The following is a 23,088-nucleotide window of genomic DNA, read 5'->3' as shown; positions in this document are numbered from 1 at the left end:
TTGAACCCTGGAAAGTGCTGTAATAAATGCATTACTCAGGCTAAGAGTGCTGCATTCTTTGTATTCTTTAGCCTTGTTCCCCCTTAGTTTGAAGCAAAGCAGAACAATTTAGCATAGTCGGCCAGATAGGAGGTGAAAGATTTAAAAGTGAAAAATGATTGACAAAACATAAAATGCAGTTTTCCATGTTCCAAACGAGATACCAGAGTGGGAAAAAGCACCTCATAATGTTCTTGCGAATGAATGGTCTTGTGGAGCAGAATTATGCGAAAGCTGGGATGGATGTTAGCGATGCTCAGCCAAAAATGGTTTTACACTGTTTACAGAAAGTACCTCTGGAAAGGGGATGTGATATATCTACTTTAGGCAGACGGGGCTGGATCCTGTTGTCTGCTTATAGACAAATGCACGAAAGATATGTGCCGCTGGAACAAGAAAATGAGCAATTAGAGAGACAGCTAGTTGAAGCTAAAAATAATGTAACCATGCTGTCTTGTCAGAATAAGTTATTGCAAGATAAAGCAGATACTTATCAATCTGTCGCCGATAAGGCAGCTGTCCAAGTCTTCCAATACAAGTAAGGGAAACGGAGGGGTAGAGTCAATTGAAAGAAAGTTCATTTAGCTATTGCTAAAGCAGGGTTAAATTGGGATCCGGAAATCTGGGAGAGAAATATCTGGGACTCAACCGATTTTTCAGATTCTAGTGATGAGTCAGTTAAAAAAGGTGGGGACTAGTTTGAGCCAGACGAACAGAAAGTGGTTTATGAGCAGCCTATATTTAGACGGAAAATACAGGGTACTCCACAAAACACTGGAGGTTTTGAGATGCACTCCCTTGAACACTACACCCAGCAGGAAGTTAATGATAATATAGACAGATTCAAGCAGAGATCTGGGGAAACATTACTTACATGGATAGTACCATTATTTGACAGAGGTGCTTCTGGAGTAATGTTAGATATAGGAGATGCTCCTAAGTTTTGTACTCTTAGCACTGACCCCATAATACAGGAGCAGTTTAGGGGTTATCAGGTAAGCAACAGATCACTCTACTGCAGGTAGCAGTCGTGGGGTGTACCCATAAGTATCCTACAGAATCAGATTGGCCACAAAATGACAAGCCCTGGTACATTTTAAGAGATGCAATTCAGAGAATTAAGGCGGAAGGAATGAAAACTGCTATTTTCATGGGTGTTGCTCACCATCTGTTAGATGGACCGCTCTCTGTGTCAGTGCGAAATAAAATTATTCGCCTTGCTCCTCCAGCTTACAAGCAGGTAATAATGACTCTCCTAATTAATCAGACAGGGAAGGCATTGTAAGATGTACTGGAGGCAGTTCACAAGTTAAGAGAGCTTGGAGACTGGACAAAACCTGAGAGAGTCTCGAGGTCTGAGGGTCGTACAGACAATAACAGAGTATATAGGAGAGACATTTTTATGGCATTACTGAAGGATGGTGTCAACAAGAAGCAGATTGATGGGATAGATACCAAAGGCTTGTAGGGGATGTACTGTAAGTGAGGGCTGGACAGAAAGAAAGGCAGAAGGAAAGTTAACAAGCAAGATAATAAACAAGAGAATCAGGGCCAGCCACAGATGCAGGAGGAAGGAAAAGAGAGGGAGCAAAATGTTTCTTCACGAAGGTAAGAGGATTTGGACAGCAATTGGTTAACTGCTGAGAACAGGGAAGGAGAGGAATCTCCTTGCAGATATAAGAGCATATATCCAGACCTGACTGGGCAAAAGTAGACAGGTTTAAATCAGATTAGGAAACAGAACAAGCTCTGGTACAGGGATGGGCTTGTAAAGATAACAGACCCCATGTTGATTTAGAAATTCACTAGACGCACAAAAGGTCCAGGCATTAGTCGACACCAGAGTGAAGGCATCTTCCAATTTATGGAAATCCAAAAAAGTTTACAGGTCAGCATTACACCATCACAGGGTTGGGTGGAAAACAAACCCCGCCATGCAGACTACTGATCAAAGGAAAATGGGGAGAATACCAAAAAGAGAATATACTGTTTTGATTGTGCCCCTCCTAGAGTATATACTGGGAATTGACAATCTGAGGGGGATGACTTTATACTTGGATGATGGTTGTTATCAGTTTGGATCAAAGAGATACATTTCATTGGCAGCAGTGAGGGTGGGTCATCTGAAGATACCCCCAGTAAAGGTGCCCCCGGCAACCAGGGTGGTTCGTTTGAAGCAATACTGAATTCCAAGAGAGGATGAGGAAATAAGTGAGACTATACAGGAGTTGATGGAGGCAGGTGAGGTAGCTCCAATCACCACTGAGTGGAATAATCCTCTGTGGTCTGTGCATAAACCAGATGGGCGCTATAGAATGACTATTGATTACCGTGAATTGAACAAATATATGCCCATCCCCTTGACTGCTGCAGTCCCCGACACCATCACTTTGATTGAGAGAATACAAAATCATAAAGGGGAACTGGTATGCAACCATTGAGATTGGCAAAGTTTTCTTTTCTATACCATTGGCTCCTGAGAGTCAGGAGCAATTTGCTTTCTTGTGGAATGGCAGACAATTCTGAATGCTAAGGCTCCCCCAAGGCTATGTACATAGCCCCACCATCTGGTGGCAGAACACCTGGATGAACTACCTGTCATTCCGGGGGTGCAATTATCCCATTATATTGATGATGTGATGTTTCAGGGATTCAGGGAGAGAGACAAGAACAGGTGCAGGCTCAGTTGGAGTGTTGTGGAACTCTTGCATAGCAAAGGGTGGATGATTAATCCAGATAAGACACAAGGACCCTCTCAGAATGTGAGGGTTCTAGGAATTCAGTGGAGTCAGGGACATAGAGAGGTGTTGCTGCAGGCAAAACAAAAGATCTTAGAATTTGCCACTCCCCATACTAAGCAGGAGACTCAGCGAATCATTGGATTGTTTGGTTTTTGGAGAAGTATATCACTCACTCGAGTCAGATTTTGGCCCCTTTGTACAAAGTGACAAGAAAGAAACATGAGTTTGAATGGGGAGACCAGCAGCAGTGTGCTTTTGACTTGGCAAAGGAGGTGATTCAACAGGCTTTAGCCTTTTTCCCAGTATAGGAAGGAGACATTGAGATACATGTAACCATTCAGGGGCAATATGCAAATTGGAGCATGTGGCAAAAACAGGGAAGAATGAGGGGGCCCCTGGGTTTCTGGACCAAAAGAAAAATCTGATGCTGGACAGTGATATACTCCCTTTGAGAAACAGTTACTTGTTTGTTACTGGGCTCTAGTGGATACTGAGCAAATGACCCTAGGTCATAATGTGGTTCTGAGACCTGAGATTCCAATAATGCAGTGGGTGATGAGTTCACCCAAAATTCACCGCATAGAACATGCACAAGAGGCCAGTATAATTAGATGGAAATGGTACATACAGGACAGGGCCCGAAAGGGACCAGCAGGGACAGCAGCCCTGCATGAGCAGGTGGCACAAGCCCCTGTGCAGGATGAGGAGAGAGTGCTGGAGGCACCACAGATAAAAGAGTCACCAGTGATGTGGGGTGAGCCATTTAAATTCCTTGTCCCTGAGGATAGGAAGCATATATGGTTTAGCGATGGTCCAGCCAAATATGTGGGGACCAAAAGACATTGGAAAGCAGTGTCATGTAACCCAGTCACCAAGAAGTTGTTGTCTACTACAGGAGAAGGGAAGAGTAATCAATATACAGAATTGTATGTTCTATACCAGGCACTGAAACAAGAAATGCCTGGGACCTGTCATATTTATACTTATTCTTGGTCTACCGCCAATGGGTTAGCCACCTGGCTTCCCACATAGTAGCACATAACTGGCAAATACATTCTAAGGAGGTGTGGGGCAAAGAGATGTGGCAAGAAATGTGGGAAATGCTGGAGTACAGCACCGTTATTGTGTGTCAAATAGATGCCCACTGTCCCACAGACTCACTAGAACAATGGTTTAATTCCCTTGCAGACAGCAAAGCCAAAATCTCAGAGACAGAAGTTGCAACACAGGATTCTGACTTGGTGGGGATGGCTAAGTGGGTGCACCAAAAATGTTGAAATCTGGGAGAGAAGGCCAGTGACAGATGGGCAGAGATTAGGGGGATGCACATTCCATTAGATTTGATTTTTTTTAAAAACATGATCATGCAGTGTCCTATTTGTCAACACACACAACAGAGATCTATCCCGCAAACAGTCAAAGGTCAGTTGGGGGAAGGGATGTTGCTGGGGCAGATATGGCAAATTGATTACATTGGGCCACTACAGCCTAGTTGTGGGTGTCAATATGCTTGCACAGTAGTGGATACTTATTCTGGTTACCTGATGGGTTATCCCTTGCAAACATGCCGCTCAGTATAATACCATTAAAACTCTAGACTTGTTAATGCTGTATTACGGAGTCCCACTCCGAGTACACAGTGACATTGGGTCACATTTCAAAGGTAAAATTGGTGCACGATTATTGCTCACAACACAATATTGAGTGGATTTATCATATTCCATATTATCCACAAGCTGCAGGACTGATTGAGAGAATAAATGGCTTGCTGAAAGCCCAATTACAAAAGCTATCAGATGGAACTTTGAGAAACTGGAGAGAGCACTTAAATGAAGACCTTCAAAGTTTAAATAACAGACCCATTGACAAATGCAGAGACCCCTTTAATGCGAATGTTGACCCCAGTGTTAAAGATACAACTCCATGTAGCAACCAACACCATCATGTATTGAGAAATAAAACCAGGAGCCTTAGCTCCTTACTGAGCTACACCAGAAACAGCGGGTCTTAATCTACATGCTTTAAAACCCCACATATTGAAACCAAGAGACATGGCACTTCTTGAAACGGGTGTTGGAATACAGATTCCCCCGGATTGATTGCTACCAATGGAGAAGTGTGGCTCAATGGTTAGAGCGGCAGACCCTGAAGCAGAGATCTGGCTCAAGACCAGGGTTCAAGTCCCGCTGCGGCAGGTCTTGGGCTCAATTCCCCTTGACCAGATAATTCTCGCCTCGGTGCCTAATCTAATTCATGGGTCCCACTCTGCAACTCTGGGCAATAGCTTGCTTAATCTCCACAACGGCCCCAACAGTGCTTGGATGCCTGGCTTCACCCTGGGGGTGCTCAGGAGTGGGTGCCTCACAGGGAAAAGCCAGGAGGGGTTCCATAGCGGTATGAGTACAGTGCCTTGAGACCCTAACGGGTGAGTAGTGTGCTATACAAGTGCTAATTTACATTTTTTACATTTACCAGATCTGGGTTGGCACTCAAAGGTATTCAGGTCTTGGGGGAAATGATTGGTGAAGACTACCAGGAGAAATAAAAACTATTCTCCTGAATAGTGGAGACACTGACTTCATAATACAACCCGGAGAAAGAATTGCACATCTAGTGATTATCCCAGTGTATAGAGGAATAATGAACCAAGGCAACTGTCCCAGCCCTTCTTGCAATGCGTGGGGAGGGAGGTTTTGGCTCAACTGACAAAAACCATGGTGCTAAAGTGTGGGTAGAATCCCCAAATCATCCTCTTGACCCAGCAGAAATCATTGCAAAGGGCAAAGATAATGTCCAGTTAGTCATGAAACCAGGAAAAGAAAATTGGGAATACATACCAGCGGATAAATGTTATTTGCAAGAATGATCATGCTTGTCTTGGTTATAGATCATACTCTGAGGTGTCTTTGTACTAGCTGATATACGTGGTCTCCCTTTGGGTGTGTGTGGGGTAGGGAGGGACCAAAAGCACCCAGCTCTGAAATGATTGACCGACCACTCAGATCAACACCTTTACTGCACTTGACCGAAAATGTTTGGACTCATCTGACATGAGTCATGCTCAACAGATTGGACTTCTGCATGAAAAAAATGCAAAGTACTGTTGATGTTATCTCCACCTGTTTGGTTGCTATACCAACTCCTGCCAACACACACTCCTGCCAGTGTTTTACTACAAATCTTTAATGCCACCAACAAAATTGGAGCAGTTCAAAGGAGTGATGTGTTGTCACACCTTTCCCCATACGAATACTGCAGGTTTTGCCAAAAGGTAACAAATGAGAAATGGGATAACCTAACCCATGTGATTACTAACAATATTACTACTGGTGCTGTCTGCTATAACTTAACTTGTGATTCTTACAAAATCAGAAAATGTGCTCAAATGCGCCTAGAGACAATAACGAGGTCTCCTCAAAAGATACCATAGGAACAACGCATACCGTGTCAGCATAAAAATTATAAATTTGTAATAATATGGATAATAGCATGTCTTGTCAATATATTGTGACTGCTGCTAGCCACATCAACATGTCAAACTATCAGTGGGGTGGGTGTTCTCTTGTGGAAATACCACTTATACATACATTCCCGTCAATATAACTGGTGGACCGTCTGCTTTTACACGATTAAGGCTCATGATATTTCCATTTCATTCTGTACATACTCGATATCCAAGGGAAACAGTTCAATTAAGCAAAGACTGTGATTCTGAAATTCAGTTATTATCTAAATCAGAATATGTAAGTTTAAGCATTTTTTTAGTAAGAGTTCCAGGATCAGCTGTTTATAATACTTGAATTATTAACAAGTTAACAGGTTCAATAGTTCAGAACAACACTCATCGTTTTAGCCGAGTTATTGCTAGATATACGCGGTATTTGAAAAGCTGTATTGCAAAACAGGGCTGCCATTGACAATTTACAGTAAAAGCACGGTCATGGCTGCTCAGAATTTGAGGCCATGTGTTGCTTTAATCTATTAGACCACTCTAAATCTATCCAGTCTCATACTGATGCTTTACATGAATTGGTGAAAGGAGTAAAACAAGATGTTGACAAAGGGTGGTGGGACTAGTTATCTAACTGGTTACCCGATTTTGGGCAATTACGCAATATTTTAGGCGAAATACTCATAGTGATTTGTATTATAATAAAGCTATGTTGCGGTGTAAAATGCATACATAATCTAATTACAATGTTTAAACCAAAAAGGGTTACTTTTAGACCAGTATGGTCACTGGTCAAAGGGTGGAGTGTAATGCTAACTGTATTTAACCACCGATTCTATCTTGACCACTGACTCCATTTTGTGTTTAGCCAAATGCCGCCACATCTGTGGCGCAGGTATTTTTCCACGCACAGCTTGTAAACGTGTTTTCACTTTTCTCACCAGGGAAGAGAACATGACAGGGTGGATGCAACACTGATAAGAGTGTTTAAGGATGAGAATGTTTATAGCAGAAAAGGGTACGGCTCTGTTTTGGAAATACAGCTTGGAATCTGGCCAATCCTTTGTATGTTTTTCAACACTGACCCAGTACAGCCAGCGCTTGAATTTCACAACTTACCAGAACCTTCCTCTTAAGTTTGTTTAAAGTATATAAGGTGGGGAAGCTTGGTGCTGAGGCAGAACAAACTCATTTCTTAGGGTGGACACATGCTCAGAACAATCCCATTGGGGAGAATTTCTCCTGCCTCAGTTGTCCAGGGTTCTACACCTTGACGTTAGCAAAGGCAAGGATGATGCTGGATTCGATCACCATGGTAATGCACTTTTAATTCTTAATTATCTAGCTTTACTGTGTGCATGCATAAATATATATTCACTGCATACATATTGATTGATGATATATTGCGTTTTCTCTGATTAGTATTATTCAACTGCTGTGATTATTTTAGTAGTTGCACATGTTTTGCTGAATTCAAATTAAATGTTAATATTTTTTGTATGGTTATATTTGAACCCTGGGAAGTGCCTTAATAAATTCATTACTGAGACTAAGAGTGCTTCATTCTTTGCATTCTTTAGCCTTGTTCCCTCTTAGTTTGAAGCAAAGCAGAACAATTGTGTAGCTGGCCACAATTTAATGGACATACGATACTCACAATCACAGATTGCTAATGGTCTTCTGCAGAGGTTGCTGTGCCCTGGAGTAACAATCCCACGTGTATGCTGTCCCCTACTCCAGGTAGCCTTACCCTATTTCAAACTAGCACTGAAATACACAGCAAGCACTGTACCATACGTACCAAACATTCCTTTTTGCAGTCTTCCTACACCCTCCGGGACACACGCAAAGCAGCGCTTGGACCTGTGGGAAAGGGAGGGGGTGTCGTTTGTGGGAACATTGTTCCAAGATAGTGTACTAATGTCACATGCAGATTCTGTGCAATCACACTGGCTCCCTGAAAAATTATATTTCACAAGTTCCAGCATAACTTGATACATACAGCAATATTGGACCCCAGACGGAAAAGAACCCGAAACATATGAATTACTTCAATCTCTGCCTACTATGAGACACGGACTACCCTTATCCGTTGGCTCTACTAGATTCTGAGTGCACATAAGGGCATAGCTAAATTCGCTAAAGGACACTTGGGAAACAGACCTCATTTGTGAAATCCAAGATAAATATTGGGGACGCATACTGGAATATCCTAAACAGGTCTCCTATAATCCCAGATTTAAACTAATTCAGTTCTCTATCCTACAAAGGGCAAACCTAACTCCACATAAGTTTGCCAAAATATTCCCCACCACCTCTTCTAATTGCCTTCATAGTAGGTCCCCAGAAGCTGTTCTTTTACAAATGTTATGGACTTGCAACCCGCTATCCCAATATTGGACAGGTATTGCACTGGCCTTGTCCGAGGCTACAGGGCTGGATCAATGGAACACACCTGCACAGTGTCTCCTTGGTCTTAATCCCCGACCGAAAGGTTTCCAAGGTAATACAATGCTTCACCAATCTATCTTTACCTTTGGCAAAGCAGATCATCACACAACAGTGGAAATCTCTGACAGCTCCAAAGTTACAAACATGGAGGGATGAAGTGGCCCACTGGGGTCTTACAGAAAGCGGTGCTCTTCGTCATGAGGAATATCACGGCCTTCGCAAGAAACCCATCTCCCTAGAGTGGGATGCTCTTTTAGAGGCATTTAAAGCACAGGATGCGGCACCGAATTAGTCACTTTTACTATATAACATGTTATCCTCTAGTGGTGAGTGTGTATTATTGATAACCCCCAGCATCATGTGTCTACTCACATTCTATACAATAAAATCTTAAAGTTGAAAGGGTGATACCAGATCTGCATCCCTTTCCTACCCCCTATATGTGCAAGATCAGCATCTCCCGCACATTCACTTATATAGTGTAACTCACTTCTATCTCCCCTTCGTATCACTACACACAAGGACATTCAGTAATTAAAGGCAAATGAGTTAGGGGTGTGTGGGAGTTCGAAGTTCATGGTTTAGTGTTGCACTTACAAGCGATTACCTATTATAACTTTGTCATGGCTGATCATTCAAGCTTCATCATATATTGCACAAATAAACCTGACTTTACTTGCAACAAATGTAGAGTCATACTTCAACGAAATGCAATAAAGTTTGGGTTAAAGAAACAGTGTGCAATTCACAAGAAGATATAGTACTTTATTTATTTATTTGATACATTGTGCTTAAGTGTTGTACCTGGGAGGCAGGAGGAGTGGGGGATTTTTACATATATTTGTATAATTGGTGGTGGTCCCTACACTGGGAATAATGAACTCCCTGCCAAAGGCTAGGCTAGTTCTAACTGTCGAACCTTTAGGGGAGACAAGCAGCGGTTTGTGGTGCGGTTGAAGGTGTCAACGGTTGGCATGTACTTTTCAGCAGGGACAGTCAGTTTCTTCCTGATGTCCATGCACTTGTTGTCCTGCAGCAAAGTGTTCTCCTTGACGCGGATGTCCTCTTGAATACGAGCCAAGTGTTTGTACAAAGCATCCAGTGCATCCCTTGGGAAAGAGCAGAGGAGGGTAAACATTTTGGCACAGAACCAATCTATTGACAAACAGATGAAGCACAGTTATGCTACAGATAACTGAGCAGATGAGATAGTCTAGAAGCTTAATGGAAGGTACCTCCATTGAGATTCAGTATAGACTATAAGGCAAGCAGCTTTTTAATCATGCTGACTAAATTTAAATGTGTGTTCATGTTCACATCTGAAGGATACAAGTGCGGCCCTAAAATGGCAATACTCAAAAAATATCTTCTAAAACAATATTTGGAAAACGATTTGAAAATTCTGGGTTAATAATACCTTTGTTTTTTGGTTTAACAGTCCAGAAGATTCTTACCTGCCTCAGTCCCATGTCAATAGTTTTAACAGGAATATTTTTGTACTTTACAGTTATTGGTACAATCAAAGCCCTTATGGTGAAAAGGATGTGCATGAAGGCTCTTTCATACCACAACACATTGAATGCTACACTTGTAACAAGTTAATGGACCTGTGCTACAAACTCATACAATTCCGATGTACATTGGTAGGGATGCCTTCATGGTGGCAACTGCTATAACATCTGTAGATAGGATCTGTGTGGTCATGATAGCTTTATCAGTATACAATACTTTAAGTTCACATATGGTTTAATAAAGGCACCACAAATAACTGTACAACAAATCTATTGACAAACACAGCCACAGCCCACCTTCTTGAAAAGATCACAAAGCCACTACGTTGCATGCAAAACTGTTCCTTCAATGTCATTAAACAAAAGAATGAATGAAGTATTGATTGGTCCACACCCTGCTTAAAGTCCTCAGGAGTTGGAGCTGATCTGCACAAGTCTAATGTCCGTACCAATACAACTCTTCTCAGATACTTACTGTGTCTGTGCCAGTTTCTGCTTAAGGGCAGCAATGGTACCTTCCAGCTGGTGCACCTCATCCGTGATCCCGTACTGGACCTAGGAGTCACAGAAAGATATGTTACTGGAGTTTAGTCTTTGCTTTTGACTATCTAAAGACACCTTTCTTTGCTGAAAGATACATTTACCCCAGCTTCCTCCAGATGCTCTGATGCTTGTTGCAGCACAATGTGCCAAAGCATATAACCTTGCCCTTGGAAGTATGTAGGTTTGCTTCTGTACTGCTACCCACAACAGGGTTTCAAGAGGCCACAATAGTAGCAAAGGTCATTAACTGGGGGGTCAGCTGCTTTGGCGGATTGTCTATTTATATAATTATTAATACAAGGACTCTTGTGACACTGCTCACTAGCAAAAGAAAAACACGATTTGGGGCAATGGTTTTAAGCAAAAGCTTCTTATCGGCAGCAGTAGCTGGTAGAACAATTTTGGTAGCAATGGTTACTCATACAGGAACTCCAGCAGCAATAGCGACTGCCAAAACAATTCCGATGGCAGCAGAAATTGGCACAACAATTCTTGTATCAATCGCTACAGGCTAAACCATTCCAGTAGCACCAACTACTGACTTAACAATTCTAGTGGCAATGGGTCACTAATACGGCCTTTCTGGTGGCAACAGTTGCTGGTAAAGAACTCTGAATCAATATTTCTAAATATAGACATTGCAAAATACCACAAGCATATTGGTTACTACTGCAACGGATCCAGGGGCCCGAATACTAGTGTAGCACTTCCCTAGGTAACTAAGTAATCATCATTTTTGTACAGCATGCCTATGACAACCACTTAATGCTAGTGCACCTTTAAAAAGTAACATTTACTGATAACTGATGGGGACATGTGGGGGGGATAAGTGATAATAATTTTAATGAAGTATGATGATTATTTGGATAAAAAGTCACTACAAAAGGATTTATATTTCAAAGAATAAAGTACCTTGTCTGGAAAATAATGTAAAACTGTCACAAAAATGCTATAACCACGGTTATAAAGAAGGACCATTAAATATAAGAAACAAAAAAAAAAAACTTTTGAATCGCTCCACGAGTTTTCTGTTTATAACCCCAAGCAGATTTGTCCAATGTCTGTTATTATATAGGATTGGACCTTAGCATTTATATAGCTTTCCATGCTGCTAGTGACACTGCACTGCCATTTGCACCAGGACCCTGGTTGAGCAGTGTTGGAACAGTGTGAGAATAGATGCATTTACACATGTGGCTACCTATCCTTATTAAGGTTAATTATAACAGTCGTTATAAATAAGGGATGCGTCAGATTGCAAACTACCCTACGCCCAGCAGAGTGGGTCCCATATCTTTGGTGGGACCTTTTGAAGGAAGGGACAGCTAAGAGTGTAACAAGTTTAGATCAACATGCTCTGGTCTTCTACAAAGACTCCAGAGTCTTTGTGGAAGGTAGAAGGGATCTGAGCTGTATATGGCACAGTGAGCTATGCACTTTGCTTTGAACATGGAATCTAGGCACTGGCAGACAATTTAGAGACTGAAGTGTAGGTGAAATGAGTGACCTAATATTAAGATCAAAGGAGTTGTTCACCAGCCAGCAGTGTTAAGAATTCATTGTAGATTTAGAATCACTTCTTGTGATGCTCCATGGTAAGTACAATTGACATAGTAAAGACTGGGGAAAACTAGGCAGACAGTGGCCTGCTATGTTTAGTGAAATCAAAGGGGAAGATACAATGGCTTGGGCCAGAAATTATATTTGATTCTGATATATTTGCCTGATTCTGTTTATTCCATCTTGGGATCCCTTTGTGACTTGTTTGACTTTTGGGCATCAAGGAGTGATTTGCGTTATTGATAACATCTAGCTACCTTACTTGAAATTATAAGTTAGGAGGTGGGCCAGGCTCGTTTGGACAGTTGATTGACACATAGGGGGTGATTCTAACTTTGGCGGGCGGCGGAGGCTGCCCGCCAAAGTTCCCCCACCAAAATACCGCTCCGCGGTCGAAAGACTGCTGAGGGTATTTTGGGATTTGCCCTGGGCTGGCGGGCGGCCGCCAAAAGGCCGCCCGCCAGCCCAGGGCAAATCAACCTTCCCACGAGGACGCCGGCTCAGAATTGAGCCGGCGTAGTGGGAAGGTGCGACGGGTGCAGTGGCACCCGTCGCGTATTTCAGTGTCTGCATAGCAGACACTGAAATACTTTGTGGGGCCCTCTTACGGGGGCCCCTGCAGTGCCCATGCCATTGGCATGGGCACTGCAGGGGCCTCCAGGGGCCCCGCGGCACCCCCTACCGCCATCCTGTTCCTGGCGGGAGACCCGCCAGGAACAGGATGGCGGTAGGGGGTGTCAGAATCCCCATGGCGGCGGAGCGCGCTCCGCCGCCATGGAGGATTCTGCAGGGCAGCGGGAAACCGGCGGGAGACCGCCGGTTTCCCGCATCTGACCGCGGCCGAACCGCCGCGGTCAGAATGCCCTGCGGGGCACCGCCGCCGACCCTGGCCCCGGCGGTCTCAGACCGCCGGGGTCAGAATGACCCCCATAGTATCTAGTCATTTCAGGACAGGGCTGGGCCAACATTTTTGATGTGTTTAGTTCGAGGAGGTTTGTTAGCATCCAGTGTTCTATCACTAGGAAGCATTAACCAATACTACAGGACTCTATCTCAGATGGTGTCTGACGTTTTAGCAAAATTCATGTTTTATGCACAAAGTTGAAGCAGCTTAGTTTGAAGGAGAAAATTAGATCTGGTAGTGGTGTCAGGTGTACAATAAAAAAAGAGTGGGGTAATGGTTGATGCTTGAGGGACTCTGGCAGTTGAGGAAATAGGGTTGCATCAGGAAGGAGGAAGGAAGGAATCATTGAAGTGTTGGTAAGGAAGGAGTCAATCCAGCAAAAGACTGTGCCTTTTGCTGGAAAAAAGTCTGCAGAGCACAGTCAGATGATGGGACCATATCTAAGGCAACAGAGAGAACCAATACCAGTGCAGTAAGTGCTGATTCTTTGCTGCTACCTGCATAGAACCCTGTAGGTGCCAGGGAGAAGATTATTTTCTTCTATGTAAGCTTTCCTAGAAATTGGCAGAACATTCATGGTCAGAAACAAGCAGTACAGAGTTCTTCCAGGAAAGGGTCATACTCCATGAATGTCCTTAAATATATGGGCTGTACGTATGGGCTGGGCGGGAATCCACTGGAGATCCTAATCCACACAGACTTCTGTGAGTTTGGTAAATTCCTCACTCAATAGAGGACTGAAGCAGAGTAGATTGTGTTGAGCAGGCTCATAGCTAGGAAAATATGTTTATGGGCACTGCCCCAGTAAATAAACAGTATGTAAATATTAGCGCTATGGGGCTCTGATCCCATAATATAGCTGAAAAATGTTTGCCAAATTCGAAACTTTAAAGCATAATAGAGAAATAACTGTTCAAGGTATGCTATGATTTAAGTACAAATTTATATGCAGTTTTAGCATACTTTTAGAAGAGTGAAGGGAGGACGGGGAAGTAAGGACATTAAAAGCAGCCAGGTCAGAATATCCAAGGACAAGGGGGAAGAGGCAGCACTTAATATGGAGGCCACAAAATTAAAGGCAGGGCTCTAACATTTTTCATAGGGGTCTGCAGACAGTGAAATCCCTCTTAATTCTGAACTTATAATGTACCCTTAAGAGCACCTACCTCTTCCTACACCTTCAAAGAACCCCAGTTACCACAGCCTTCCTTCCCAAACACAGGCTGGACAAACATATCCACTTAATTCTTTCTACCCATGGAATCAGAACTACCTCTTCAAGGTCTATAATTTCACCTTGACCTGCACACAGTTGATTGTATCTCCCATCACTTACATGTAGTCCACGGTATCAACCCACCTGCAAACAGTCCATGTCCTTACCCTCATATGTGCAGAGCCCATGGTATCACATCCATGGTGCAAAAGGAATAACACTGCTCAATGTTGGGTGTGTGGTCACCTCTCACCTAAAGCGTGGTCGGCCTGCCTCTAATGTACCTTGAGAAGAGGATGGTAAATAAACTGCTTGCGGATAGGGATTCTTGACCTAAAAAGGTCCTTCTTTTTTTGCATGGCTTTGGAGGTTCTAGATTACAATTTTGGGTTGGTTTCTGGCAACAGTTTTTATTAATGCGTATTTGGTCAAGATGTTTGTGAGCACTGGAAGGGAGAGAATCCCAAAAGAGCTTCACAAGCAACATTTCTTTCTTCAGAACCTTTCTGTAAAAAAAATCCTCTGGGAACAACTCAAATGTGGTGGCTGAAGCATGAGCGTAAGACTGAAAGGAAGTGACAGCACTCACTGTCTGCATCTCTCCTTTTAAGTGCAGACACTCCTTTTTGTGTGGTCCTAACAAAGTGTAAGTATGCCATGTCATTGTTCATTCCTTGGAAGTGCAGATACTTCCCGTCATTTTGTTCTTACTTTGAAATGCAGGAAGTCCTCGCCACTATGTGCTTCTTTTAACTACATATACTTGTTGCCAATTTCTACTTTGACGTATAGGTGTTCTATGCTAGTGTCTGATTTAAAGTGCAGATAAAATAGTTCACACTTTGCTTCATTTGAAATGTTAGCACTTGTTGCCAGTGTGTGCTTCAGTCAAAGCGCAAGAACTTCCTGTCAGCCTGGATACCCAGTAAAATGCAAAACCTTCCACTGTATGTTTCTGCAAAAGTTGAAGTGCAGGTCCTGCATGTGAGTGTGTGCTTCTACCAGTATGAAGATACTCCCTGTCATTGTGTGCTTCAATCAAAGAACAGGCATTTACTGTCAACAAGAGTTTCAATAAATGTGCATTCTCCCTGTTAGTGTGTGGTTCCATTAAAGTGCAGGGACTCCCAGCAGTGTGTAGCTGCAGTGAAGATCAAGAACTCCATGACAGTACATGCTTCAACTGAAGTGTAAATATTCCATGTTGGTGTGTGTTTCCATCGACATATCAGAATATGCTTTGGTTAAAGTGCAGGTACCCTATGATAGCGTGCACTTTTTTGGTTGTGCCACTGAAAAGATTTAAGACACGCTGAAAAGAGTTGTGTAGCAGCTAAAGCGTGTTTGTGCATGCACTAAGATCCAGTGAGTGCTCTGCACAGTACGGCCAAGCAGATGCCATGTTGTCACTTCACAAGAGCCCCACAACTACCACCTGAAAGTACCAAGGGGTGAAAATGAGTGGGAAATGAATTCCACTGAGTATTATTACCGCTATAGTTTTTCTCTACTTTTTACAATTGTTTTCACAGTTCATCTACTTTAATACATGTTTTGTGTTTACGATTGTACTTGATTGCATGAGGATAAAATATTTCAATTTTACTCCCCAGAGCTCCAGGTGACCATCTCACAGAATTGTGTTTCATCTTGCACTCTGGTTATTCAAGGTAGTAAACAGCATTTGTCCCCTTTGCATTAGGATGTTAACTTACAATGTGTATTACACATGTTTGCAGTTGATCAATAGAGCTGGACTCAAGATCTACCCCAACTCGGCAATTTCACTGCTTAAAAATGCATGAATTTAAGTAAATCCTGACCAGAGGAGGTTAAATCTGGCATATAGCCAGGAAAAACTTTAATTGCACAAGTATTGACTTTTTAACCCAGACTTGAAATATGGCAAATTATAAGCTCAGAGGTGCTCAGAATTAGGACCAAATCAAACGTTTGAAAGGATCAATCAGTTCCTAAAAAACATACAATGTGCAGAGGTTCAAACTCAAGATTGCCGGCTTTGGTCTCAAACAGAAGAAGTTTGTGATGTTTAACCACACAGCAATCAAGAAAGACAAATTCTAAAAGTAAGAAATACACCTGCAGATCACAGCAGTCAGGTGATTATTACAAGGTGACAGTAGTTATTTTAAACAATTTTCAGTACTTTTATCACTACTATGACGTGGATTCGGCCAAACATAAACATGGGGTGCCCTTGTCGCTGTAGGCCTCAGTGTTAAGTCACAGGTTGAGTGGGTGAGGCGATGTCTGGATTCAGATGAACATCCTCCTTAGTGTTCTATGTAAGATATCCGTCCAGGTCTTTGGCTTTGGAGATGAACTGGTCAGGAAGGTTTTGATTTTGGAGGTTGATCATTTTGTATTCAGGAATTCGATCTTATCCTGTGAATGTCCTTGTCTGCCTTGTTGCTTCATAAATCAAGGGGAGTAGTGCAGAGTTTGCCCCTTCTTGAAAATGTCTTTGAGGATTGGAGAGTGATATTGCACATTCAGTTTTTCCTTGGGGCTGTTTGTCATTTTTAAAGGTCTTTTCAGAGATTTTTGTTGAAATTGAAAAATTTCAACTATGGGGTCAGCTAGCAAGGGTTTCAGCGCTGATGGGAGTTAGTAGTGTTATCTGTTGGCATGTCAGGCAGTGAAGAAACTGCTGATCCGAGATCTCTGGTATGATAGGTGCAGCCATCATGTAGTTGAGGTGAGTTGTTTCCATGCTCTGGATGATTTTTTGCAATTATTTTAGATTTGGCTGGTGGAGAGAGTAAGTGGAGGTTAGAATGAAGTATAGCATGACCAAGTCCAGGTCATGTGACATTTGCTGGTAATTATGATGCGGTTATTAAGGGGCCCAGGATCCAGGATAGGCCGTTCTCTGAGGAGAGGGCCAGGATAGGCCGTTCTGTGAGGAAAGGGTCTCTTACCACTTGAGCTATATTCAATGATTCCATGTTGGCTAGAACTCATTTAGAATTGGATAATTCAGATTTGTCAAACCAGGTATTAAAATCCCTTGTATGCAGAGATTGTGATATGTTAACACTACCTTGGAGACAAAGTCTATGAAGACGTCAGGACATACAGTACTGTAAGGTGGAGGTCAACATATAAGTGTAGCTAGGGTGAAGTAAAGATGGTAAAGATGGTGTATGTATGAAGTGGACAGGGATATGCATTCATGAGTGGTTGACAATGGATTTTGTAGACAGGAAGCTTTGTGAACAATGGCTATTCCTATTTCAATCTTCTTCATGGGTGTGATTTCTCATGAGGTTCTGAAATCTGCAGCTATGACTGTACATAAGTTTGGTCCTGAGCCATCATTTAGCCAGGTTTTGGTGATGAAATCCACATCATTAACTGAAGATCATAGATGTAATGCATTTCCTGTTCAGCGACTTTGCATTAATGAACAAAACGTCATTGTATAAAGGAGGTTTCAGAGGGAGAGGTGATAAGTTGGGATTAAAAGGGAGCTGGGATAGAGCCTTTTTCTGAATCAAGCAGGCTAAGGAACAACATCGCAGGATGAACTGGAAGGATACGTGATTGAGGGGGAAACAAGCTTGGAGCAGTAAAGTAAAAGAAAGGGTAAAAGGAGAGGTGGAAACGGCAGGTCTGGGTTTCATTTAAGGTCTGGAATTTTCAGAGGCATGAGTAATACGTGGAGGAAGAATTAAGTCATAAAGCTGAAAACTGATTTTATATAAGAGAATAAAGATAATGATGGAAGAATGGGTAGAAGGTGAGGCAGCAAAGGCTAGGATCAGAGAGGAGCTGAAAGGTGAGCAGTCAGAATGTGAGGGGTATGACTGTGTAGTAGCACACAGCAGGAATGCAGAGGGTTAGGAGTCATAGGAAGATCTGGAGGGACAGCAAAAACAAGGTTAGTTAAAGAAGAAAGTGTTGAGGTAGTAATAGAAGAGGGAGATAAGAGGAGTGGGTGATAGGCAAAGGTTTGGCTAAGGAGTGGTGGGAATTGTAGGGGGGCAGGATGTGGAGAAAAAAGGCAGGGTACTGGGGTAGGCATAAAAAGTCTGTTGTAGGACTGGTGTAATAGGTGGAAGGACTGTAATACTTTTTTTCTGATGTTAACATGGTTGGCAATTGTTGACTTGGGGACGTTAGATCAAGTTGAACAAAAGTTTGCTGCCAATATATACAGAAAGGGTTCTGACTGACTTATTACAGAGGCGAGGTTAGACGTGGGCCAAAATGTGTAGTCTAACTCTAGTCCTAAAATGCAATACATCTTGCCAGGAGAAGATATTTCCTAAAATATTATACACCTGATTTAAAAGTGCTGCCACTTAAAAATGTATAGTCCCAATATAATGTCAATTCAACCTTTCATGCACCTCTTCCACAAAGATAATAACTTCCCTCAGATGCCCTGGTCTGCCATTCTTATGTAACAGGACTTCTTTCCCAGAGTTACCCATTTATCAGTAACCCTGCAGGTCCCATGTGCACGTGGATATGGCAGAGTTGATGTGCCAGTAAACAGAAAGCATGCGGGTCTACACTTGGCTTGAACCTTTTTGTTAGCCTATCTTCACTGTGACCAGGAGCAAGCAAATATTTTCTGTAGTGTGCTGTTCATATCTGACAAGAGTACTGTCCTGTGAAGTGTTGTGAGAATATCCACCTGACCCTTAATTGTCCATATTCCCCAAAACTTTGATTGATTTAGTCACCACAACAGGTAGACAGTCACTGAAGATTGTAATATACCTTGTCCCTGCATAAATCTACATTTGGTCGATAGGTGCGGGTCTCAAGACGGGTGTGAGCTAACTTCAGAGGACCACGCTTCAGCCGCAGGTCTTCCTCGAGGCGTCTGATGTCTTCCTCCATCTCCGCAATCTCATCTTTGGTCTGAATTTGAGCAAAAGGCAGAGTGTTTGTTATTAGATACCCAGTAGTCATAGAATTGTTATCAATCTTTTTAAGAAGCGAGCCAGGTCTAACTCTGAGTTCCTAACAATGCCCCAGCAGTTTGCATTTTCTTCTTTTTTTTATTTTTATAATTTCATTCAGCATCAATGGGTCATACAGCAGGACTACAAAAAAAGTTATGTTCATATATAGTTTGGCAATCCAATAACACGCCATCATGTCACAGAATTAATTTCTCAAAGGAGGTACAAATGGCGTTTTTATGGCCCACATAGGAATGGAATGTTTCAAACTGAACTTACAGTGTGCCAAACTATCCATCGCTCCCTGAGTCACTTCATAACCTTAACTCCTGTATTCCTCCCATGCACCCACACTTTCTTCTATTTTTGTGGGCAGCCCCCCCCTCCCATATACCACTTGTTCCACCATCTGACACCAGTCCAAGTCTGATTGCCAGTCTGCCATTGCTGGAGAAGTTGATTTGCCCCAGGCTCTGGCTATGTTACGCTTAGCTATCCCCGCGGCCAATCGCAACCTAATCCCTTGATATCTGCGCAGTACTGTCTCCTCACAAATGCCCAGCAGTAGCCACTTGGGATCTAAAGGAACCTCCACCTTGGAGACCCGGGACATCACTTGAGCAAGTTTAGACCAACACGTTTGCATGAGTGGATACTCCCACAGTATGTGAATGAATGATGAATGAGCCCTCCCCATTACAGTCTCTCTGGCACAGTGGTGTGGCTGCCCTGCCGATTTTCTGTAATAGCTTCAAGTGTAATATGATCTATGCAAAATTATGAGTTGCACCAGTCGAAAACCAGCGTATTGCTATCCTGCAGGGGGCACGGAGGGCCTCCCTCCATCAGCAGTTTCCATTTTATGTAATATAGGCTTGCTGGTCACAATTCAGCAACAATGGAAAATTCACCACTGATCTTTAATTATTTGCCTGCCAACGAGGCATAATCAGAGGTCTGTTCTCTCCCTGTGACAGCACTGCACTAATTGCTTCTCCGCTCCTATAGTGGCCAATTCTCAGTTGTGCAGTAAAACTCACTCCCTCAGCCACATCACTATCCTGTTGTCCTCAACTGCAAGAAAGATACTGTCTTCTGCTGCATTTTTATAGTACCTCTATCCCAATTGTGTCTAAAAATATCTCTCTCAAATGTGACACCATAAGTTCCCTCTCCCGAATTGGGGCATCATAGTCGCTTTCAAACCTAATTAAGATTGTAGTTCCTCATCACATTCCTTTCCTCAATGGTGCCTCTCTTTCATGGTGGCAACATTGTACCATCATATGGTGAAATTTCTACTGCCAACAGGGTCAGGGTTACTGGCTTTGCAAATCTTCTACATGCGAACAACACTGGTATGTAATGACACCAAAGGGCCCAGAGTATATGACTGCAGTAGAGGGATTTACATGCTGCCACACAGAAGTCACAGCAGTGTTTCTCAGATGATATGAATAGGAACAGAATCAGTGATAATCGGGGATGTAGGGGATAGCCAATGAAACCTCCATGACAAAGCTTAGCAGTGGATTGTTTTTCAGGGAGTCAGTGTGGGTGGGGTTTAAACAAGAAGTCTTGAAGGGGGATCTTAGTGGATTAATTATGTGAATGTTTTGGATGGGTTCATTGGTGGGTGGATTATGTAAAATGGTCAGAACTCAAAGAGAAAACCCAGAAGCTAATAATCAGCGCACAAGGCACAGAAGAAGAAATATGTAGTAATTACATGGAAACAGCCAGAGCTTTCACTTCATCAGGTGTAACAAGAAGAATGTTTGGTTGCACCCTACGTTCCTACCAAAGGAGACAGACTCTGGTTTCATATTCAAGGATGTCAACTTTTAAGTAGATCTTCCACAATGAACCTTTTAATAAAATATAAAGAAGTATGCTTTTCTTTCAAACATTTATTACACATCTATAGTTCTGAGGAAAGGGATGATCCTGAAACTATCCTATTTTTACATAAAATGTGGTATAGGCATGTATTGAGTTTTCTCTGTTCTAATTTATTTGAATCAAATTTTATTTTCCCTAATGTATATGTATGATTTGGTCTTTAAAGAGCATTAAAATATAGCTAGTTACCATAACAGTGCATTTTACTAGGGAAGGGTTTTGTTTTTAAAAATGTTAATGTTTTCTTTACACCACAAAATCACATTTCACATACTTTACGTTTTTTCAGGCATGTAACCTGAACAAAATTGCATCATCATGTGGCTAAATCTCTACTGACAACAGGGGCAGGGTTACTGGCTTTGCACATCTTCCACAGCCCCTGAAGAGAAGGCAGACCAAAAAAACAGGAAAGACAAGAACGTGATGAGGAACTGCAATCTTAATTAGGTTTGAAAGCCATTATGATGCCACAATGCGTGAGAGAGGTATTATGATGTCACATTTACCATCAGAGTGCGCTATACCATTGGAGGGTTTTGTTTTGAAACATTTTGAGGCAGATTCTAAGTGAAGTGTACAGTGATATATTGTTTGAATAAATGTCAAAGACTGGGATTAGAACCCAGATCTCCAACCTCCAATGTCAGTAAATTGATCCTGCCTGGTCAATCAATGAGTTATAAAACTGGAAGAAGACACAAACATGTTGTAAGTGACCCAAAAGTCTACTTCCTCTTCTATGTGTTCAACAGTGTGTGATGGATCTCAGTGGAGCATAGTCAGGAGCTGGAAAGGGATCAGTGTCTCCTCCACCACAGTCCCTCAGCCCCCTCCCACCCACCAAACTATGAAGAGAAAGAACATATTTTTTATCCAAACAGATGGATTTCAGAGATGCCTATCTCTTTACATACTGGAATAAAAGTAGCTAAAATGGCTCTGGAGTAGCAGTGGTAACGAGTGGGTGTTCAGATTTAAGATTCTGGCCGATAGCTTACATTCTTCTCTTGCCATTTCAGTTCATCGTAAGCTTTTTCAGTCTCTCGAATCCGCTTCCGGAAAGCAAATTCAGTGGCCTCCCGCTGTGCCTCCACCTCATTGTTAGTCTAAATGGAGGAAAAAAGAAGGTTAACACCAGTCAAGCAGCACAGGTGGTATGGAACTAACAGCAGGTGAGAATAATCAAAATATCCTGGAGTTCTAAGGGCACCTTTTCACAAAACCAGTTTTCTGTTTTTGTAGTCTACCTACATTCACAACATTGGCTGAGGAATATACTGGAATAAACAAGCACAGACCATTCAATGAAACAGTAGCCAATTCAACAGGTCGATGAAATTACAGGCCATTTCTATAGTGCATGTCACAGTAATAGGAGGTAATATGGAAAATTATTCCTCATCTCCCTACTGCCAGGATTTGAACCTTTGACCTACATACTGACCGAAGATGTTTAACATACTGTGTAATTGTAACCCAAATGATAATCCAACATGTAATTGTCCTGGCTTGGCGTTCCAGCATTGCTTAGGCTAACACTGTGCTTGGAGTTGTGTCACATTTGCCCCTTACTTATCTGACACTGTCCAACACTTTCTGACTATGACGCTCCAGTCACATATCAAAGCATGGCACTCGGGCTGTGTAATCAATTGGATCTGGAGGCAGTAGAAGACAGGCTGCTGCACAAAGTCTAATTTTAGGTTGTAGAACTGCTCCCTCTCTTCAGTGTTTACATTTCCCATTTGTTCCCTGCTTAACTACAGGATCATTAACAAAGGACATTAATTTGGTAGAGAGCCACAGAACAATGGATGTACGGCAATA

The 23,088-nt window shown here is 42.4% G+C and overlaps 1 protein-coding gene and 1 long non-coding RNA gene across 2 annotated transcripts in view; one reads left to right on the top strand and one right to left on the bottom strand.

The window, feature by feature from the left end:
• LOC138284722 (uncharacterized) overlaps positions 1-23,088 on the top strand; it is a 172,873-nt gene that overhangs the window by 67,042 nt on the left and 82,743 nt on the right. The window lies entirely within an intron of this gene.
• The window catches only part of TEKT2 (tektin 2), a 40,067-nt gene continuing 26,405 nt past the window's right edge, over positions 9,427-23,088 (bottom strand). The window contains exons 7-10 of the mRNA XM_069223835.1: positions 22,260-22,367; positions 19,169-19,312; positions 10,669-10,748; positions 9,427-9,791 (exon numbers count right to left, since the gene is read on the bottom strand). Of these exons, the coding sequence (XP_069079936.1) occupies positions 9,578-9,791; positions 10,669-10,748; positions 19,169-19,312; positions 22,260-22,367 (546 nt within the window). The 3' untranslated portion in view covers positions 9,427-9,577. The remainder of the gene's footprint in view (positions 9,792-10,668; positions 10,749-19,168; positions 19,313-22,259; positions 22,368-23,088) is intronic.

This window comes from Pleurodeles waltl, chromosome 3_1 (genome assembly GCF_031143425.1).
Source record: "Pleurodeles waltl isolate 20211129_DDA chromosome 3_1, aPleWal1.hap1.20221129, whole genome shotgun sequence".
In the NCBI taxonomy this organism is placed as follows: Eukaryota; Metazoa; Chordata; class Amphibia; order Caudata; family Salamandridae; genus Pleurodeles; species Pleurodeles waltl.
The sequence above is the reverse complement of the archived record's forward strand: the minus strand, read 5'-3'. Positions and strand labels throughout refer to the sequence as shown.